This window comes from Rhinoderma darwinii, chromosome 8 (assembly GCF_050947455.1).
Source record: "Rhinoderma darwinii isolate aRhiDar2 chromosome 8, aRhiDar2.hap1, whole genome shotgun sequence".
Classification (NCBI taxonomy): Eukaryota; Metazoa; Chordata; class Amphibia; order Anura; family Rhinodermatidae; genus Rhinoderma; species Rhinoderma darwinii.
Window position 1 is genome coordinate 83,098,606 of NC_134694.1, and position 20,598 is coordinate 83,119,203.

General features: G+C 43.5%; 1 protein-coding gene across 4 annotated transcripts in view; it reads left to right on the forward strand.

The window, feature by feature from the left end:
* Positions 1-7,859: 7,859 nt before the first annotated feature.
* Positions 7,860-20,598, forward strand: part of LOC142659569 (UDP-N-acetylglucosamine transferase subunit ALG13-like) — a 61,107-nt gene continuing 48,368 nt past the window's right edge. For 2 of the 4 annotated variants that reach the window (XM_075835834.1, XM_075835833.1), the window contains exon 1: positions 7,860-8,230. In XM_075835834.1, coding sequence (XP_075691949.1) covers positions 8,090-8,230 — 141 coding nt within the window. In that variant the 5' untranslated portion in view covers positions 7,860-8,089. The remainder of the gene's footprint in view (positions 8,231-20,598) is intronic. The other 2 variants (XM_075835830.1, XM_075835831.1) reach the window with 1 other exon arrangement.

Sequence of the window (20,598 nt, forward strand, 5' to 3'; positions counted from 1 at the left end):
CGTTTTTGGTCACTACGTGTGCACATACCCTTTCACACACAGGTGCAGTTTTGCCGCATTTTGACAGTGACGTGTTAGGCTGGGTTCACACACTGCGTTTTTAACATGCATTTTTTTTTGTTTTGGTAGATAAACTTCTATATCTCTGGGAGTTCATTATCCAAAAGGAAAAAACGTATAGTGTGAACCCTAAGTGCAAAAATACTAGATGCTTTAACTGGAATAGTTTTTATACATTGCATATTGTTAGCAAAAATAGAACGGGAACCACAGTCTATGTCTTCTGGAATTATGCTGAAATAACGCAGTCTCTTCATCTTACAGTTTCTGCAGCTAATCGGTACGCCAGGTGATTCTGCAGAGCAGAGTGACTTGTCTGTAACAGGAATTGCGCAGGTCCAGTGATCTTCCATGGGTTTCCGTGTCAATCTTTTCGTATACTCCAGCTGAATATTGATGAATGATGTTTGGAGTTTCATCCCCCAAAAACCAAGAACAGATCCTAGTACAGGAGAGATGCGAATCTCCCCTTCTGGGGATCAAATTCCTGTTTTGGTGAATAATTATGTATTGGAGAGCAAATCTACTGGATGTCAGTGCAGATGCAATTGTAGTTTGCATTATAAATCTTGAGCCAAAATAGTATATACTGTCTTAGCAGAATAGAGTTCTATTTCTAATGTATCATTTTGCAGCAGTTCTACAATCTACCCCAGAGTATAATGTAAAAAATAAAATAAAAACATCCATTTGGTAGGTGAGTCAGAAGTAGGGGACAGACCGCGTAGGTGCTGTAGATACAAAACGGTGGGAGACTATTTTCAAAATTCTTAATTTTTTTGGGACGAGGTAGAGCAATCCAAAAATTTGGTTGTAAAGCTGTATATAGCATTGTCCTCTTTTCAGGGCTCATGCACGTGGCGTTATTAATGGGTCTCCTGGGATATAAAGTTTTATTTAGCCCTTGTAAAGAATAATAGGGCTTCTCTCTCCCTCTAATGTCCACTCAACTGAGCGTGATTGCATCGTCGTTCAAGTTTATACACAGTCGAGACACATTATTAGGCCTCACACGAGCGTGGCGTTTTGCGAGCGCAAAAACCACTTAACAGCTCCGTGTGTCATCACCATATGATGCGCGGCTGCGTGCTTTTCGCGCAGCCGCCATCATGACACTCCATTTGGATGTTTGTAAACAGAAAAGCACGTGGTGCTTTTCGGTTTACATTCATCCTTTTGACAGCTGTTGCGCGAATCATGCTTCCGTGCGACGTGCGTGATTCGCGCAAAACGCCGAAAGAACGGACATGTCGTGACTTTTTCAGCGGACTCACGCTAAGTAAAAATCGCGGACATGTCTGCACGGCCCCATAGACTAATATAGGTCCGTGCAACGCGCGTGCAAATCACGCGCTTTGCACAGACGTTTTTCCCGTTCGTCTGAATAAAGCCTTATGACCACTATGACCTGGCCATATCAACATGATTTGGTGCGGATTTCCCTGCGGCTTTCTGCGCATTTTCTGCGTTACGTAAGTGTATTCTCACGTTGCGGTTGAATCGTGCCTTTGTGCAAAATGTGTGAATACACCCTAAGGCTACATGCACAGGTTGCGTATTTTACTGCGGAAAAGGCGCAGTGAGGCCTTATTCACATGAACGTGTGCGTTTTTTGCACGTTGCAGTTGCGTGTGTCATCAGTATGTGCTGCGTGGCTGCGTGATTTTCACGCATATGCCATGCTTATGACACGCGGTTTTGAACTTTAGAAAAAGAAATTAAGGAAGTGCTTTTATTTTTTCCTTCATTTCTTTATCTACTATTGCGCGAATCACGCGCGTCACACGGAAGTGCTTCCGTGTGTCGTGTGCGATTTTCACGCACCCATTGACTTCAATGGGTGCGTGATGCGCGAAAAACGGCCATGTATAGGACATGTCGTGAGTTTTACGCAGTGGACATACGCTGTGTGACAATCACGGACTGTCTGAACGGCCCCATTCACTAAAATGGGTCCGTGAGATGCGCGTGATTTTCACGGACGTAATACACGTTCGTGTGAATAAGGCCTAAAACTGCAAAAAATTAGCAGGGAAAAAAACTGCATTTTTGGGTGCGGTTTTGCGTAAATCGCTGCGTTTTCATGCAGCGGGTTTTGCTGCGTATTTCCCCAGAACTAAGAAGATAGAATTCGCAAGCGGAATCGCGAGATAAATTTACATGCTGCGGTTTCTGAAAATACGCACCACGAGTCAATTTATGCGTGGGAAAATACTGCTGCGTGTACATGACATTCGCTGGAATCTCATTGCCTATGATTTTACTGTATTATGCTGCGGTTTTGCTGCACACAAATACGTATAGTGTGCGTTGACCCTAAGGGTGTATTCAGACATTGCAGTGAGGCCGGATTCACACAAGTGTGTGCGTTTTGCGCTCGCAAAAAACGTGGCGTTTTGCTCGCGTAAAATGTACTTAACAGCTCCGTGTGTCATCACATAGGATGTGCGGCTGCGTGATTTTCACGCAACTGTCTGCACGGCCTCATAAACTAATATAGGTCAGTGCGACGCGTGTGAAAATAATGCGCATTGCACGGACGTATATCCCGTTCGTCTGAATAAGCCCTTAGTGTACTCACACACACATAGCGGATAACTTCAGCGTATATTCGCATTTCAAAATATGCATGTGTTACGCTGAGAATTTCACGACATCTACATTGAAAAGAGTGAAATCCACAGTGACCATCCAGATCAGAATGAGCATGCTGCAGATTTGAAAAATGCTACAATATGTAGATGAGATTACTTGAAATCTTATTTACTCTGCCGGTACTGTATTATGCTGCAGATTTGCCGCAGGAAAATCCGCTCGTAATAAGCATTGTGTGCATGTGGCCTAAGGGTATATTCAGATGGTGCGGTCCAATTGCGATTTATTACTTCGATTACCGCAAAATCACGGTGAAATGTGTGAAATCTTGGTATTAACCTCGATTTGACCGCACAGTCTGAATTTACCCTAAGGGCTCATGCACCGTATCATTAGGGCTCCCTTGGAGGTGCATGATGCCTCTAATGCACCTCCATATGTCTCCGATTTGATATAGAGGCATATATATATATATATATATTTATTTATTTTTTTAGATGAAAACAATTGTTATGTTCCATCGGACTCCATGGGGCAGATTTACTAATGTGTTTTGGCCGCCATCGGGCTGGTATACGTCAGTATACCTTTTATTTGAAGGATGGAATAGCGTAGTAGACTGTGCTTTTTCATCTCGCCAGATTCCACCAAAAAAGTATACCGTGCAGTACGCGTTTCTTTTTAACATGGGGGCCTATGGCTGACAGATGCCACTGTATAGCATCCATCACAGGCTTCTGTTAAACGTATGCGTCGGGAAGCTCCAGTGGTGCAACTATCCATACATGGACAGTTCGGGTATGTTCACATGGCCTATTTTCAGCAGTTTTTTGGGCCGTAAACGCCCGAAAAATCGGAAGAACACCTCTAAACTAATGCCCATTGATTTCAATGGGAAAAACTGCGTTCTGTTCCGACGGGCCATTTTTTATTTTTTTTGAAAAACGGCGGCGTAAAAAAATGGCCGCGAAAAAGAAGTGCAGGCCACTTTTTGGGACGTATTTGGAGCCGTTTTTCATAGACTCTATTGAAAACAGCTCCAAAAACAGCCGTAAAAAATGCAGCGAAAAACGCGAGTGGCTTAAAAAACGTCTGAAAATCAGGAGCTGTTTTCCCTTGAAAACAGCTCTGTATTTTCTGATCTTTTTGAGTTTGCGTGTGAACATACCCTTACCGCTGGAGCTTTCCGGCGCAGCAGAAGCTGACCTGTCTAACCGTCCGCACGGTGGCCCTATATTCCGCGACTTCAAGACTTTTACAGCCCCTCCAGTGACGTAGCTTCCCTGGGCAGAAATAGCACCAGGGGAATCTGTCTGCTTTAAAATCAGTCGAGGACTTCGGCTGCTTTAACATTCTTGTGGTCGCGGGGGACATAGGGCCGCCGTGTGGGTGGTGTCTGGAGTCGCCAGCCAGAGTGCTCTCGCGATGCTCTGGCCAGGGACTGCGGCATTGTAACGTTTCTGACATTACTGTCCATATATGGACAGTGACGTCAGGAGCTTCCCCATGCACAGCGCTTCAAGTTCGACTCTGCTTGGGAGTTTGGGCGACTTATCCTACTGCATGCCTATACAGTGGGAAATGTTGCAGCCTTCCGTTGGAGGTATACGCCCGATGAAAGGATCAAATTCGATGCGAACTAGGTCTTAAATTTAGACAGTGTAAACTTAGACCAGGCAGGCAGAAGATGCGCCAAATTTATCACAGTGGTGCACACATACCTCCCAACCGTCCCGGATCCGGCGGGACAGTCCCGGTTTCTCACCAATGTCCCGCCATTCCGGGCGGTCTGTAAATGTCCCGCTGGGTGCTGCATCAGAACAGCTGATCGCTGCTGACTGCAGAAGCGATCAGAAGAAGGCAGGAGTCTTGCGGCGGTGTTCGCACTGGGATCGATGCCGGCCCGTGACTGGACCAGTCCAGTCACCTGACCTGTCATCTGACCTCACCGGTCAGGTGACTGGACTGGTTCACTCCCTGGCCGACATCGACACCAGTGAGAACGCCGCTGCAAGACTCCTGACGGTGAGTGACGTGTCCCGAGTGACGGCCGTGTCTTCCGTCACTCGTGCTCTCTCTCTCCTCCTCCTCCTCCTCACAGTGCAGATGCCCGTCTCAATCTGTTCTAGGGTATGTTCACACGTAGCGTAAACACTACAGATTTTCCACAACAGATTTAATTGCGTAAATTCCGCAGTGTATTACAGTAGCAGCAGAGTGGATGAGATTTAAACAAATCTCATCCACACATTGCGTAAAAAAAAACTGCTGAAAAAAACGTTCATATATTGACTGCAGTGCGGGTTTTTTTAGTCCTTCAATTTATGCTTCAAAATCACTGCTTTTCTGTTGCAGATTTTCCCCATTGAATTTAATTGGGGAGGTAAAACCCGCAACAAATAGCAAATGTTGCAATTTTTGCGGCGGAAAAGCTGTGATTCTGTTGCAAAAATCGCAACTCAAAAAACAAAGTTTTTTTTCCTTTAAAATGAATAAAACGGTTTATACTTACCACTCGGGCATTGTCATAGCGAAAGTTTCTTCTATTCTCTGTCCAGGCTAACCTCCTGGGATGACGTTAGGGTATGTACACACGGCCTATTTTCGGCCATTTTTAGGGCCGTAAATGCCCGAAAAACGGCCTAAAAATCGGAAGCGGAACGCCTCCAAACATCTGCCAAATGATTTCAATGGGAAAACGGCATTCTGTTCCGACGGAGCGAAAAAACGGCCGCGAAAAAGAAGTGCAGGACACTTCTTGGGACGTTTTTGGAGCCATTTTCCATAGACTAGCGAAAAAAGCTCCAAAAACGGCTGTAAAAGAACTCCACGAAAAACGACGCGAAAATCTCAAGTGGCACAAAAAACTTCTGAAAATCAGGAGCTGTTTTCTCTTGAAAAAAGCTCTGTATTTTGAGACGTTTTTGCTCACTGCGTGTGAACATACCCTTACATGGCATGTGCCTGCTGCAGATAGTCAGAGGCTGCAACGGTCACATCCTAGGAGGACGGACTGCACGGACAACAGAGGGACGCGTGGCCATGACAACGGAGAACGGGGTAAGCATAAACTTTATTTTTTTTGTTTTAGCCACTGTTTTCTGCAGCAGACATTCCGCCCGAAAAACTGCAACACAATATGGCGCGGTTTTGTGGCTGGAATTCCCTGTGGGTTCCCGGACGGATACGATGTGTACTTTTATGCAACGTATCCGTTCTGCGTGAACACGGCCTTATACCAACTCTAGGCTGGCTTAGTTTTCATTTGGAGCATACAAAGCCCCTCCCATTTCCCGCCGAGACATGTCCCTTTTCTAGACACTTCTTTTTCTAAGCCTCTAGTGAGGTGCAAACATACAAATTGTGCCAAAATGCACCAAAATTTGGCAATTTTTTTTGACACATTCTAAGGGAATGTGGCTCCTAGGGGAGAATATCTCTTCACAGCCTCCACGCACTGCCATACAGGTCTCTGTCGCGCATGAGTCCAAAGGCCTTATTTCGACAAACGTAGAATATGTCCGTGTGACGGCCGTTAAAACAGCGGCCGTCACACGGACGCATGTATTTCAACGGGGCCGTCCACACTGCCGTTTTTTAACGGACAGTGTGAAGGGTCTGTTGAAAAATAGTACATGTCCTATTTTCTTCCGTTTTCACGGATCCCGTCATAGACTCAAGTCTATGGGGATCCATGAAAACGGTACCCGCATGGGGGAAACGCGGACGTGCCAAACGCCGGTTTTTCACGTCCCAGTTTCCCCACGTTCGTTTGAATAAGCCCTTAGCACCATATATGTATATTTAGGTTTAGGGTATATTGCCCATGTTCGCACAGAGTTTTTTGCAGGCAGTTAAAACTCTGAAGGAATTTTGAGGCAGACTTTGACCTGCGTGCTCTTTTTTGACACGGTTTTCACCCGCGGCCATTAAGGTCCGCAGGCAAAAAACGCTGCGAAAAATGCTTGTAAACGAGCGCACAATGGGAGGTCAGAGGTGGAAACTGCATCAAGGAAGTACATGCTGCTTTTTTTCCCCCATGAGCGGCTCAATAGCCGCCTGGGAAAAAAACAAACGCCTCTGTCTCCCATTGAAATCAATGGGGGGCGATTTCGGCCATTTTTTGGGGCGGATTCCGATGTGGTTTCCACATCAAAATCAGCACCAAAAAACTCTGTGTGAACTGGGCCTTTGAAGCCACAATCAGGAGTGGATTTAATTTTATTTAAAAAGTCCAATGTTTCTTATATACTTCCCTTCCCTTTACAATCTACTCCTGCTGTGGCTTAAAAAAAATGCACCCAAACGACACTGTGTGAATAAGGCCTATTGTAGCAGGACCTGGCCATGTGCTCTGGTGACCACAGGTGGTATATTAAATGCTCTCCAATTCCACACCTGAAATCAAGACATTTTAAATCCTGGTCCTGTACAGCCTAATGTAGAACAACATCTCCTGTACCAACATAGAGACTTTATTGAAACCTGCTATGATTTTGTGACAATAAAAATATCACAGTAAACCAGTAGTCACCCCTGAACCTAGAAATATCCCGATATATTACAGTTTCTCCAAACCCCGCACCGTCATGATGACACACTGAGGTCTATCAGGTATTTGTTTGTTTCACATTACCTCAAGTGCCTGTTCACATGCTGGCGAGTAGCGCGCCACTTTCAGGGTGAACATGTTGGAGACATTTTTGGAATTTGGGGCCGTTATTTATAAGTTTGAGGTATGTTTCTATAGATAACGGCACATGTTTTACATGCGGTTTTTCAAAACGCCACACCTGGATCATGTTGTGATCTACAAAAAACTGCAGTGGAATAAAATTGCAACATGTGAATGAGACAATAACATGCGCCATATTTCCTTACTGGGTGATGTGGAAAATTCCAATGGCGTTCCTAAAGGCATGTACCATACATAGTCTGAGTAAATCTTCCTGTTATGTTTAGAATTGCCATTTACCTATAACTTTTTCAGTCACAAAAGTTCTAGAATATTCGATGTGACCCTCCTCTGTCCAGTGCTTGTTCATGGCTGGTGGTAATTGCATTTACTGCAGCTGTATTTTATCTAATGTGCTACAAGCCTTGTCCCAGTACCTCACACAACTATAGGTAGCCATGATTAATGCACTGGAGGGGGTTGTGCCGAAAGGGTTGCACTTTTTTTTTTGTCTTTAAAATCTCTGTCTTTTTCTCCCCCACCTCTCTACTTTGCCCTTTAAGGAAGGATGATGCGCCCTGTTCCGGTTTGGACACCAGTAGGACTGACACATTGTAGCGTGTAGTTGTGACTCCTGCGCTGAGGAGCGGGCAGCCCGGCTCCGCAGCCTGTCAGAGGTGGCTATATAAGAGGGACCGCACCCTGCAGCGACCGACCACCCGGGCAGACAGAATTGAGGGCTCCGACACAGCGGCCGCCATGCACAAGGGCTGGAAGAAGTACTTTGGTCAGAAGTCTCTCAATGAGGTGACCATGGACGAGTATCTGGGGAGTCTTGGACTGTACCGAAAACTAACCGCTAAGGACGCATCTTGTCTCTTCAGAGCAGTGTCCGAGCAGGTAATGGGGGAGGTTTTGGTGCAGTTGTTTATTATGCTCCCGCATACTGTACAGACCAATAACCGGAGCGCTTTATGCATGTGGCTACACCTGTGAGAAGTACAGTGCGGCTTGGAACGTTTCAGGTGAAATCCAGTTTTCCATTCGTACTTCACAAGCAGTCTCCATAGGACAGCGGCCACAGGAGTCAAAGCATTGGGTTGTTTTTTTTGTAATGTGGCTGCACGATATTGGGTGGTGCTGCTCTTTTGGCGTTGAGGGAAAAAAAAATTCTTATTTTTGCATTGATATAGGTGTGTGTGTGTTTTTTTTTTTGCAGGATGATTTGTATTTTTTTATGGCACCATTTTTGGCTACAAGGTGTTTTTATCCTTTAAATTTTTTTTAGGGAGGGTAATGCAGATCTATTCCGCTGTTCACCGCCATTCACCTCCTTCCTTTATTATAATCTACTTTATGGGTCATTTCAAGGATGCAAAATGTTCTATGTTTATGGATATATATATATATATATATATATATATATATATATATATAATCTAATTATTTTTTATTTTTTTTTTGAAATTTGCCTTTAAGAAAATATTTGGAGGTTTTGTTTCTAAACGTCAGTTGTATTGTATAATGCAGTGGAGTACCTCTGTGCAGGGCCGATTCTAGTTTTTCTGCTGCATGAGGCTGGCGCCCCCCAGATCTTGATTGACATCCCCATGGCTGTTCTAAATCACAAGCAGCCTCACAAATAAATAAAAAAAAAATCATACCACCCGTTATCTCGCTGCAGATCATACAGTGACTACAGTACTGATTAGAGGCAGAATAAACATTTACATTAAGTGACTCACAGGTGACGTCTCCATCCGGTCCGAACCTCTGATGACTTCTCCCGGCCATGGCCCATTTCTGCAGTTTTCCGCTCCGATGTCTTCAGCTTCTAACGTTTGAAACATTTCTGCACCTATAAACGAAGATAAAATTCTCATGGTGCCACACACAACACCCCTAAATATAATAGTACCATACAATGTACTTCTAATAGAACCATACACTTTGTCCCTGATTATAATAGCACCATACACTGTGACACAAACCGTGCCCGCCTGTAGACAATGCCCCTCATGGAGCCCCCCTGTAGACAGTGCTCCACATAGGGTCCCTCACATTTTTAACAGAGAAAAATAAACTTGACATACTCCCCTAAACCCGTTCCCATGCCGTCCTCTTGCAATGCAGGCCTGCTCTCTCCTGAGCAGGTCTGCTGGGGCTGAACGATGCGAGCAGCGCTGAGTGGCAGGGAAAATCGTTCTGCTCGGGTAATCAGCGCCTTTCAACGTTGCGTCGTTGGAAGGCGCTGATTGGCAGGCTGGCTTGCCCTGTTAATTAACGACGCCGCTTACATCATTGAAAGGCGCTGACTAGCTGGGCACGTTCCGTGCCTCGTCATTCAGCGCTTATGCATGTATTTGCATCTGTGTCCTATGGACGCATGTACAATTATAGTGCAGGATGGGGTGGCGGCGGCTGGTTTCAGAGGTGCCGCCACCCTCTGAGGCAGCTGCCTGAGGAGAGATACTCCTCTCTACTCATGGACGGTGCATAACCTGCCTCTGTGTACCAATGCATTACTGCCTGTCCGTGTTGGAGCTCATGCACATGACTGAGCCCTGTGCATGGACCCCGCATGGCTCTTTGAAGTATCCAGCCGTGAACGGGTCCATCGGAGTACAGAGATATTCTCCCCTAGAAACAACGCTTTGTACATAGTCCGATGACGCCGTACGTATGAATTCCAACAGATCAAGCCTCTGCATGTGATTAGTCATATGGCTGTACACTAGAGGCCTCATTCACCTCTGTGGCAGCCCTATTACAGCTCTGTGAGTTAGCCCTAAAACTGACAAGCACCTATTGGGCCATGCCTTTGGGATTTGGTTATGGTAGTCCTAGGGACTATTGTGAGGACTTCATCTGTCATGTCATACTATTGGCACCCCATCCCTTTCCTTTGTGTACGCATGTCAGGGACTAAACATTCATGATTGAAGCTTTCCTGGGGAGGTATCGCTACATAACTTGGCATATCTGTCCTTCAGCAGTCTGACCAGGAATGACCGCCCTGTGTGAGCTTACCTCTCTCGACATCTTTATGCGTCATCCTTTTTTTTTTTTTTTTTAGGTCTCTACGTTGTTATTCCTCTGTTATCCCTCCTAGAAATGTATGAATAAACTGACAACTGAATGTTACTAGTTAGGTTTGTCTATAAACACTGACCATGTTTTAAATGTTGTTCGTGTCACGGTGTAGGGACTCGCCCATTTGACAAGGAGAATGGTAACCAGTTGTCAATTTGTTCATACATTTCCAGGACGAATAATAGAACTTTACTTTGTCCCGTTCCTCTAAGAAAATATTTTCTGGAATTGTTATTTCATGGGCGAATACAAGTATGTGCTAAAATAGACGTGACGTGTTTAGTTTTTAACCCCTTTAGGACCGGCTTATTTTGAACCTTGATGATGAAGCGTTTCTTCGAACATTTGTTTTTTCCATCGTTGCATTCGTAGAGCAATTACTTTTTTCTTTCTATCAATGTTACTGTATGAGGGCTTGTTTTTTGCTGGAAGACTCATATTTTTCTTACAACTATTTTGGGGTACACAAATTTTTGAATATCTTAGTGACTTTTTTTTTACGAGGGAGTTATGAAAAAATTGTCTTTTGCGTCTTTCTACGTCAATCACTGTGCAGTTTACATAACATGGCGTTGTGTGTCCAATTCTAGCTTTTCTGCTGCCTGAGGTAAAAATGTAAATGGCGCCCCCCCCACATCTTGATTGACATCCTCCTGGCTGTTCTACATCACTACCAGCCTCCTCCAACTCTTGCGGATGCGCTGTTGCAGAGTACACCTCACTGCACCGTGTGTACCCATGCAGTACAAGGCAATGGTGCATCCGAGAAATCTCGAGGGGACTGGTAGTGATGTAGAACTGCCAGGAAGATGTCAATCAAGCATGGAAAGGTGTGTCAGGACTGTGTGACTTCAGGATAGCGGTACCTTTATCGAATAACTAGCATACAGCATGCACTGTTTTTAGAAGTTGACTTTATAGCTTTTGCGGCATTTGAGAAAACCATACAGGGGAATGTTTGGAAATATTGTCAGGTCATATATTACCGCATGGTGGCGGTTCAAGGGGTTAAAACTACCTGACTTCTTCCCATTAAATAGACAATGAATTGCAACAATTCCATCTGCCCTGCAATTTTGTTATAAATATATCCTATATAAATTACAGCACCAGAGCCAAGCTCTGTACATATATACGGCGCCAGAACCAAGCTCAGTACATATATACAGCGCCAGAACCAAGCTCAGTACATATATACAGCGCCAGAACAAAGCTCAGTACATATATACAGTGCCAGGTCCAAGCTCAGTACATACTAGTCCTTCTCAATGAATTAGAATATCAAGAAGTTAATTTATTTCAGTAATTCAATTCAAAAAGTGAAACTCCTATATTATATAGATTCATTACACGCAGAGTGATCTATTTCTAGCATTTTTTACCCTTTCACCTATGACAGCACCCCTGGAGAAACATCCCATTCACTGGACAAGAAGCCTGACTATATAAAAAAAAAAAAAAAAAGGACACCCCTCTCCACACACCCAGTCAGGTTTCCTATTCTCCGGATGGGATTGTCCTGTTGGATCAAGACACTCTCTCGAGGATTGCAGACCCTCCATCAGGTACTCACCTGTATTCCTGGAGATCTTCTGAAGGTGTAAGCCTCTTAGGCCCTGTTCACACTGAGCTTTTTTACGCGGAAACCGCGGCGCAAAACTCCTCAAAAACCGCCCGAAAATGCCTCCCATTGATTTAAATGGGAATTGGACGAGTTTTTTTTACCGCAAGTAAAAAAAACGCGTCGCGGTAAAAAGCGTCATGACCCATCTTGAGGCGGTTTCCGCCTCCAAAACCCCATTTCAATCAGTCAGAAAGAGGAAAAAAACTCCTCGACGAGTGTTTTCAAGAGTTTTTGTCAAACCACTGTGCAAAAACCGTCTGGAGCAGTTTTTGCAGGACGAATTTTCCTCCTGCAAAAAACTCAGTGTGGACACAGCCTTAGGGATCAACCTGTAGTCTGGGGCTGGTATCTCCATCCTCTACTGGTCACCGCTTCCCTCTAGGGAGGTGGTAGGTTCCTGCCGCGGGTGGGGTCTCCTATCCTGGGGTCAGGCCTGGCTCCAGTTTGCAGAGAGGGAGCCAGAACTCGCAACCCAGCGTTCGGCTGCTTCCGGCTCACTACAGTGATCGCTTCTGGTCGCAGCGCACGTCGCTTCCGGTGGGAATGATGCGTGGACGTCCCAGGAAGCGGTGTTCCGGCGGCCCAGGTGGGGAGGAGGGTCTACAGCGTGCCGTAGCCTTCCCAACCAATCCTAGGCCTGAACTAAGATGGCTCCTTCTCCAACAAAGCAATCAGCATGGAAGCTCCAGGAGAAGCAGCAGGACGCGTGGAACGACCTGAGCGATCAGACCCAGCAAGATCTGCAGTCCGGTACTTTAAACTGCATGGGATCTTCTAGGAAGCATGGTAGGGCAAACCTTTTTTTCCATTTATTTTGTCCTTGTATATTGCATGCTTCCTAGGTCAGAGGGTGTCCCAGGAAAAAGTTGGACAAGGCTCGCAACAAAGACTGTGCTGTGTGTTATAGGAAGCTAGTAGCCTCTTATCAAAAGCGGTTATCCCAGCTTTGTTTAGATAAAATCCTGGCAGAGGAATCCATCAGCCTTGCCTCAAGCATTAAAGCTATAGTGCGAACAGAGGTTACGAATTCCCTTAAATCCCTTAGAAAAAATCATCTTCCTAGCACCTCGTCTGGCAAGACACGGCAGGGCCTAGGCATTTCTAAGTCGTCTAGTGAAGAGGAGATTTTTGAGGAAGAAGGGGAGCTATGCTCCGCTGAATTTTCCTCTGACGAAGATGGGGGAGGGAAAAACCTATTTCCAGTGGAGAATGTGGACCAACTTCTTAACTCCTTAATGACCGGGCATGTTTGTACCTTAATGACCAAGCCAGATTTGTCAAATCTGGTATGTCTGACTTTATCAGAGAATAACTCTGTGAAAGTTTTGAATATCCAAGTAATTCTGACATTGTTTTTTCGTCACATGTTGTACTTTATTTTAGTGGTAAAAGTAGACTGATACAATTTGCGGAAATTAATTGAAAAATGGAAGAAATTTTGTAAAAATTACCATTTTTCCCTGTTTTTAAGTGCAATATGTCACATATGTACACACATACTGTAGAATTTTTTTAATTAAATATATATTTCCATCTCTTTATTTTGGCAGCACTTTTGAAAAAATAAAACATTTTCAGCAATTTAGAGGACTTACAAATTGAATAATAATTTTATAAATTTTGAAGTACATTTTGTTTTCCTGCACCAAGCCAGGTTTTCAGAGGCTCATAGGTCTCAGAGTGATGGAAACCCCCACAAATGACCCCATTTAGAAAACTAGACCCCTTAAGGTATTTACCTAGGGGTATAGTAAGTATTTTGACCCCACAGTTTTTTGTTAAATGTAATACATAGCAGGTGGAAAAAAAAAATATTCACTTTTTTTCATAAAAGTATCAGTTTGAAGACCAATTTCTTTGTAAAGCGACCATGAGAATGAAGAAACACACCACAAAATCTATCACCCTGTTTCTCCTGTTTTCAAAAATACCCACATTGTGCCCTAATGCGTTGCCTGGACACACGGCAGGACCCAAAAGGAAGGTAGCACCCGGAGGCTTTCAGGACTCATATTTTGCTTGAAAATGTTTTAGGCCCCACTGTACATTCGGAGAAGCTTTGAGCTGCCAGAACGATAGAAACTCCCCATAAACGACCCCATTTAGAAAACTAGACCCCGTAAGGTATTTATTTAGGGGTATAGTTAGCATTTTGACCACACAGGTTTTTCGCTAAATATATTGGAATTAGTCTGTAAAAATTAAAATGTACTTTTTTTCTGAAACAACATAGAAATTTTTATTATTTACAAGGAATAACGAAGAAAATGCACCCCAACATTTGTAAAGCAATGTCTCCCGATTACGACAATACCCCATATGTGGTAATAAACTGCTGTTTGGACCCACAGCAGGGCTCAGAAGGGAAGGAGCGCCATTTGGATTTATGATTTTGCTGGAATGGTTTTCGGTGCCAAGTCACATTTGCAATGCACTGGAGGGACCAAAACAGGGGAAACCCACCAAGTGACCCCATTTTGGAAAAACCTTCAAGGAATTTTTCTAGGGGTATAGTGAGCATTTAATATAATCATTTTTTCCACTAAAATGTTGCATTTTCTCATTTTCACAAGGGATAAAGGAGGAAAAAAAAAACAACCATTTTTTATAAAGCAATTTCTCCCGAGTACGGAAATACCCCACATGGGGTCATACATTTTTCATTAGAAATGAATTAACCCTTTCAGGACTGATCCATTTTTTGCTTTCTTATTTTAGATTTTCACTCCCCGCTTTCCAAGAGCCATAACTTTTTTTTATTTTTCCATCAATAGAGCGGCGGGAGGAGCTGCAGTTTTTATTGGTACAATTTTTTGGTACATAAAAAGTGATTCAAAAGTTGTATTACATTTTTTTTTTTTTTAGAGCCAGGGTGACAAAAAAAAAACAGCGATTTTGGCGGTTTCAATTATTAAATTTTTTTAAGGTGTGCACTGTGCAAATTAAATAATGGTATATTGTAATAGTTCTGACTTTTACGGACGTAGCGATACCAATTTTGTTCATTTTTTTACATTACTTTAGAAGAAAAATGCGAAAAGGTGTTTTTTTTTTTTTTTTAACTTTAAAAAAAAAAAAATTCTCACTACTAATAACTATAATTCTTCTACACATTTTATTAATTAATCCCCTTAGGGGACTTGAGCCAGCGATCATTGGATCACTGGTACAATACACTGCAATACTAATGTATTGCAGTATATTGTTATTCTTACAGGCTTCTGTAACAGAGCGATCGCTGTACCTGTCCGTTAGTACCGAGGGGCCTGCTGTAATACACAGCCGACACCCGCAGCGTATGGAGCGGGCTCAGCACGTGAGCCCGCTCCATACATCAACCGCCGCACCATGACGGGCAATTAAGTCATAGTGCGCAAAGGGGTTAATGCGCAGCGGATGGTTCAAAGTGAAAATTGCAATTTTCCACTGATGTGCCATTTTAGTGCATAATATGTTGTGCCCAGTTTGTGCCACAGAAGACAAATACCTCATAAAACGTTAAGCGGGTTCTCTCGGGTATGGCGACGCCATATATGTGTGGGTGCAAACTGCTGCTTGGGCACACTGTAGGGATCAGAAGGGAGGGACGCCATTTTGCTTTTGGAGCGCAGATTTTGCTTGGTAGTAGTTTTGTTTGGGGTTTTGCTGGTATCTCAGTTTATAATGTGGGGGCATATGTAATCTGTGCGGAGAACATCAGGGCATAATAAGAGGGTATAATAATGCGGTAAATAAATAATATTTCATAGATGTGTGGCCGGTGTTGCACTGATAAATGGCGCCCGATCTTATCTACTTTTGGACACTGCACATTTTGCATCGTTATATTCTGAAAGCCAGAACTTTTTTATTTTTTCACCACCGGAGCCCTGTGAGGGCTTAATTGTTGCAGGACAATCTGTCGTTTTCATTGGTACCATTTTGGGGTATGTGCAATGTTTTTTGTTTTTTTTTGGTTTTTTTTTGCAATCCTGAGCAAAAAACAGGAATTCTGACACCGTTTTTTAGGTTTTCTTTTTGCGGCGCTCCCGTACGCTATAAGTGACAATTTTACTTTATTCTGCGTGTTTGTACGATTACGGTGATACCATATGTATATAGGTTTGGTCCTTTTTTTTTTAGCGTTTGCACAATAAAATGACTTCTTTATTGAAAAAAAAAAAATCTGTGTCACCATATTCTGAGAGCCATAATTTTTTTATTTTTTAGTCAAAAAAGCTGTGTAAGGGCTTGTTTTTTGTGGGACGGATAGAAGTTTTTATTGGTACTATTTTTGGGTACATGCAAATTTTTGATCGCTTTTTATTTATTTAGGGAGCGGTGGTGACCAAAAATAGTGATTCTGTCGTAGTTTTTTATTGATTTTTTTTTTTGGGGTGTTCATCGTGCGGGAAAAATAACATTACAGTTTTATAGTTGGGGTCGTTACGAACGCGGTGATACCAAATATGTGTACTTTTTTAACGTGTTCCTTTTTTTTCTATAATAAGTCTTATTATAGGAAAAAAAAGCAGTGTTTGTTTATAGAACTTCTAACTTTTATTTGTACACTTTTTTTTAAAAAACATTTTTATTACTTTTTTTTACTTTTTTACTTGTCCCACTAGGGGACACTTAGACTTGCAGCTTTGATCGCTGCTAGAGTACATTACACTACACACGTAGTGTAATGTACTCCAACTGTCATTCTGACGTGACTGTCACACTGACAGGAAGCAGAGGAGGAACGGCCGGAGGTCCGCTGTCCGGCGAGACTGATGTGACAGCTGTCTAGGACAGCTGTCAGCGCGGGTCTGTCACTCTGTGTTTACACAGAGTGACAGTTTTAAATACTGACGAAAATGAACGTCCTGGAGCGGGAACTAGCAGCCGACCAGGACGTGCATTTTCGTTCGTGGTCGTGAAAGGGTTAAAGCAGTCCAGGCCACTATGAATATCGATGACCCCAAGGAACCCTGGTCCATTCAGGACATTGTTTGAGGGTCAAGATCCTAGGAAACAGAGGACTTTTCCTATTCACGGGAATATAGCCAGCCTCCGTAGGAGGGAATGGAAGAACCCTGACAGAAAGTTAGGTATTCACAACATTTTGAAGAGAAAATATCCCTTTGAGGAGGATTTAAGTAAGGACTGGGATAGTTTTCCCAGACTGGATGCCCCAGTAGTGAAAATATCCAGGAAAAATGCCTTGCCTTTTGAAGATCTGGGTTCCCTCCCCGATCCTATGGATAGGAAGGCGGACTATTATCTAAAAAGAACCTGGGAAGCCTCTGCAGGGGCCTTTAAACCTGGTATTGCGGCCACGTGTTTAGCCAGGTCACTAAAAATCTGTATAGTTCAGCTGGAGCTTCATCTCGGAGAAAAAACCCATAGGGATCAGATACTGGCTTCCCTCCCGGTTTTGTCTAAGGTCGCAGACTTTTTGGCTGATTCCTCAGTGTACTTAGTCTGTCTGGCTGCTAGATCTGCAGCCCTATCCAACTCAGCCAGAAAAGCTGTATGTCTGAAGACATGGAAGCGAAATGCAGCCTCAAAAGGGAAACTTTGTTCTATCCATTGTTCAGGAGATTTTTTGTTTGGTCCTCCACTGGATGATCTCCTGGAAAAAGCATCTGATAGGATGAAGGGGTTTCCTACCCAGAACAAACCAGACTCCTTTCGTCCCAAGAAGTTCAATAGAAAACCCAATCCCAAGAGACAGGAATTTAGATCCTTTAAATTCCCTAAAAAGAACAGTTTGTTTTTTTTGTTTAGGCCTCCGAACGATCCCAAGAATAAGGATCACCAACAATGACGCCAGGAGTGGTGTAGGAGGTCGTTAATTCTTTTTCTGCCAAAAATTGGAAAAGATCTCAAACAAATGGGTTCTAGACTTTCTCTTTCCACTCGATACTTGGCCAGGCTCCTTTTGCATGAATTACTGCATCAATGCAGCGTGGCATGGTGGCACTGCTGAGGTGTTATGGAAGCCCAGGTTGCTTTGATAGCGGCCTTCAGCTCGTCTGCATTGTTGGGTCTGATGTTTCATCTTCCTCTTGAAAATACCCCATAGATTCTCTATGGGGTTTAGGTCAGGTGAGTTTGCTGGCCAATCAAGGACAGTGGTACTGTGGTTATTAAACCAGGTATTGGTACTTTTGGCAGTGTGGGCAGGTGCCAAGTCCTGCAGGAAAATGAAATCAGCATCTCCATAAAGCTTGTCAGCAGAGGGAAGCATGAAGTGCTCTAAAATTTCCTGGTAGACGGCTTCGCTGACTCTGGACTTCATATAACGCAGTGGACCAACACCAGCAGATGACATGGCTCCCCAAACCATCATTGACTGGAAACTCTTCCTCCAGACTCTGGGACCTTTATTTCCAAATCAAATGGAAAATGTACTCCTCTGAAAACAGGACTTTGGACCACTAAGCAACAGACCGGTCCTTTTTCTCCATAGCCCAGGTAAGACGCTTCCGACATTGTTTCAAGGAATGCGACAGTTGTAGCTCATGTCCTGGATACATCTGTGTGTGGTCGCTCTTGAAGCACTGACTCCAGCCGCAGTCCACTCCTTGTGAATTTCCCCCAGATTCTTGAATTGCCTTTTCTCGACAATCCTTTCAAGGCTGCGGTTATCCCTGTTGCTTGTGCACCTTTCTCTACCACACTTTTTTTCCTTTTCAACTTTCCGTTAATGTGATTGGATACAGAACTCTGTGAACAGCCAGCTTCTTTAGCAATGTCCTTTTGTGGCTTACCCTCCTTGTGGAGGGTGTCCATGACTGTCTTCTGGACAACTGTCAAGTCAGCAGTCTTCCCCCATGATTGTGTAGCCTACTGAACCAGACTGTTGGACCATTTAAAGGCTTAGGAAACCTTTGCAGGTGTTTTGTGTTGATTAGCTGATTAGAGTGTGACACCATGAGTCTACAATCTTAAATTTTTACCCAATATTAAAATTTTCTGAGACTAAATTTGGGGTTTTCATTACCTGTATATGTATTTGTATATATGTGTATGTGTGTATATATATATATAGATAGATAGATAGATAACTTTATTTTTTATAACATTTTTATTAAATTGTACTTGAAAGAAAGTTTAAAAAAAAATGACGCGTTTCTTTTCTTTTGTGTCCACTCTTGTGTTTGGCTAAAATAAAATCTGAGCCACAAATTCCATTGTTTGGTCCTGGCCAAAAGGGGTTTTCACGGTACAGGCGTAAACGCCCGAAGATAGGGCATGTCCCTACTTTCTCCCGCGAGACGGTTTTACTGCTCGCGGGAAAAAGATACATCCGCCTCCCATTGTAATCAATGAGAGGCATTTTCGGGCCGTTTTTGAAGAGTTTTGTGGAGCGGTTTCCGCGTCAAACTCGTCAAAAAACTCAGTGTGAACATAGCCTTAAGCAACAGCAGAGTCGTAGCTAGGCTTTCTCTCTCCTGGGGCAATGATTCAGGGTCCTGTATCTAACTACCGTGATTATGGCAGAGTGGCTTGTTAACACCCTTCCTGGCACATGCGCTATACACTGACAAGCTCTACATTGGGTCTAAACACACTATTTGTAAAACATTTTTTCCTTTAGACATTCTTTAATGCGACTAACAATCCACACGTCCTTTGCAAGTCAAAGGCATGTCTTGGGCCAATGGTTCAAATGCTGCGTGTATGTATATATATATATATCATTTACACAGCCTAATTTATAATAATCTGCACGTGTTAACATGCCCATTATAGAGGTGTTCCTCTGCTATAGAGGACCTGGCCTATTAGAGATCGCTAATTTCAGGGGTTTCTTAAAGGGAGTCTGTCACCAGATGTCTGTATTGAACTCCCAACAGGCTATTATAGATTAGGCTAACCTGATTCTGGCGTGTATTATGTTTTTCCACAGAGTGCCTCCTTTTGAAGAGAAAAAGCTTTTACATTTTATAGAAATGAGCATTCTGGAGCAATGAGGGTGGCACCGTTGCTCCAAAATGCTTACTAGTCATTCCCCAGTTCAACCCCCCCCCTCCCTGCTTACTTTGATTGACACTGGCCAGGCAGCGTACTAGGCGAGTTCACGCCTGGCCCTGTAATGTAATGTAGTGAGTGCGTGCGCGTCCCTACATCCTAATCGGCGCAAAGGAGACAATGTTGCAAAACTTAATACATGTCAGAATCAGGTTAGCTTAATTTATAATAGCACATTGGTAGTTCAATATGGACACCTGGAGAGACTCCCTTGAACTCAGAACTGTGGCGATCAGCTTCAATATATAAAGGTATTGTTGTGATAAAACAATCCCTTTTAAAAAGTTTTAATTTGAATTGCCACCATGTGGCTGATGCAGGAAAAACCCATAGCTGGCTTTGACTTCCCCTGTTGATAAGTTGATCGCTAGGGTTCCAGTAGCCAGATCTGTGTCAATCAGCTGATCACTGGGCCTGCTGCATTCCTAAAAGGTGTCATGGTGAAACAACCCCGACTATATAGCCATAAGGTAGCCTTAGGAAGAGAAATAGCCAACATGCTCGCTGTACTAATGCTCCTGCTTGTACATGGAGTACAACGGGGTCC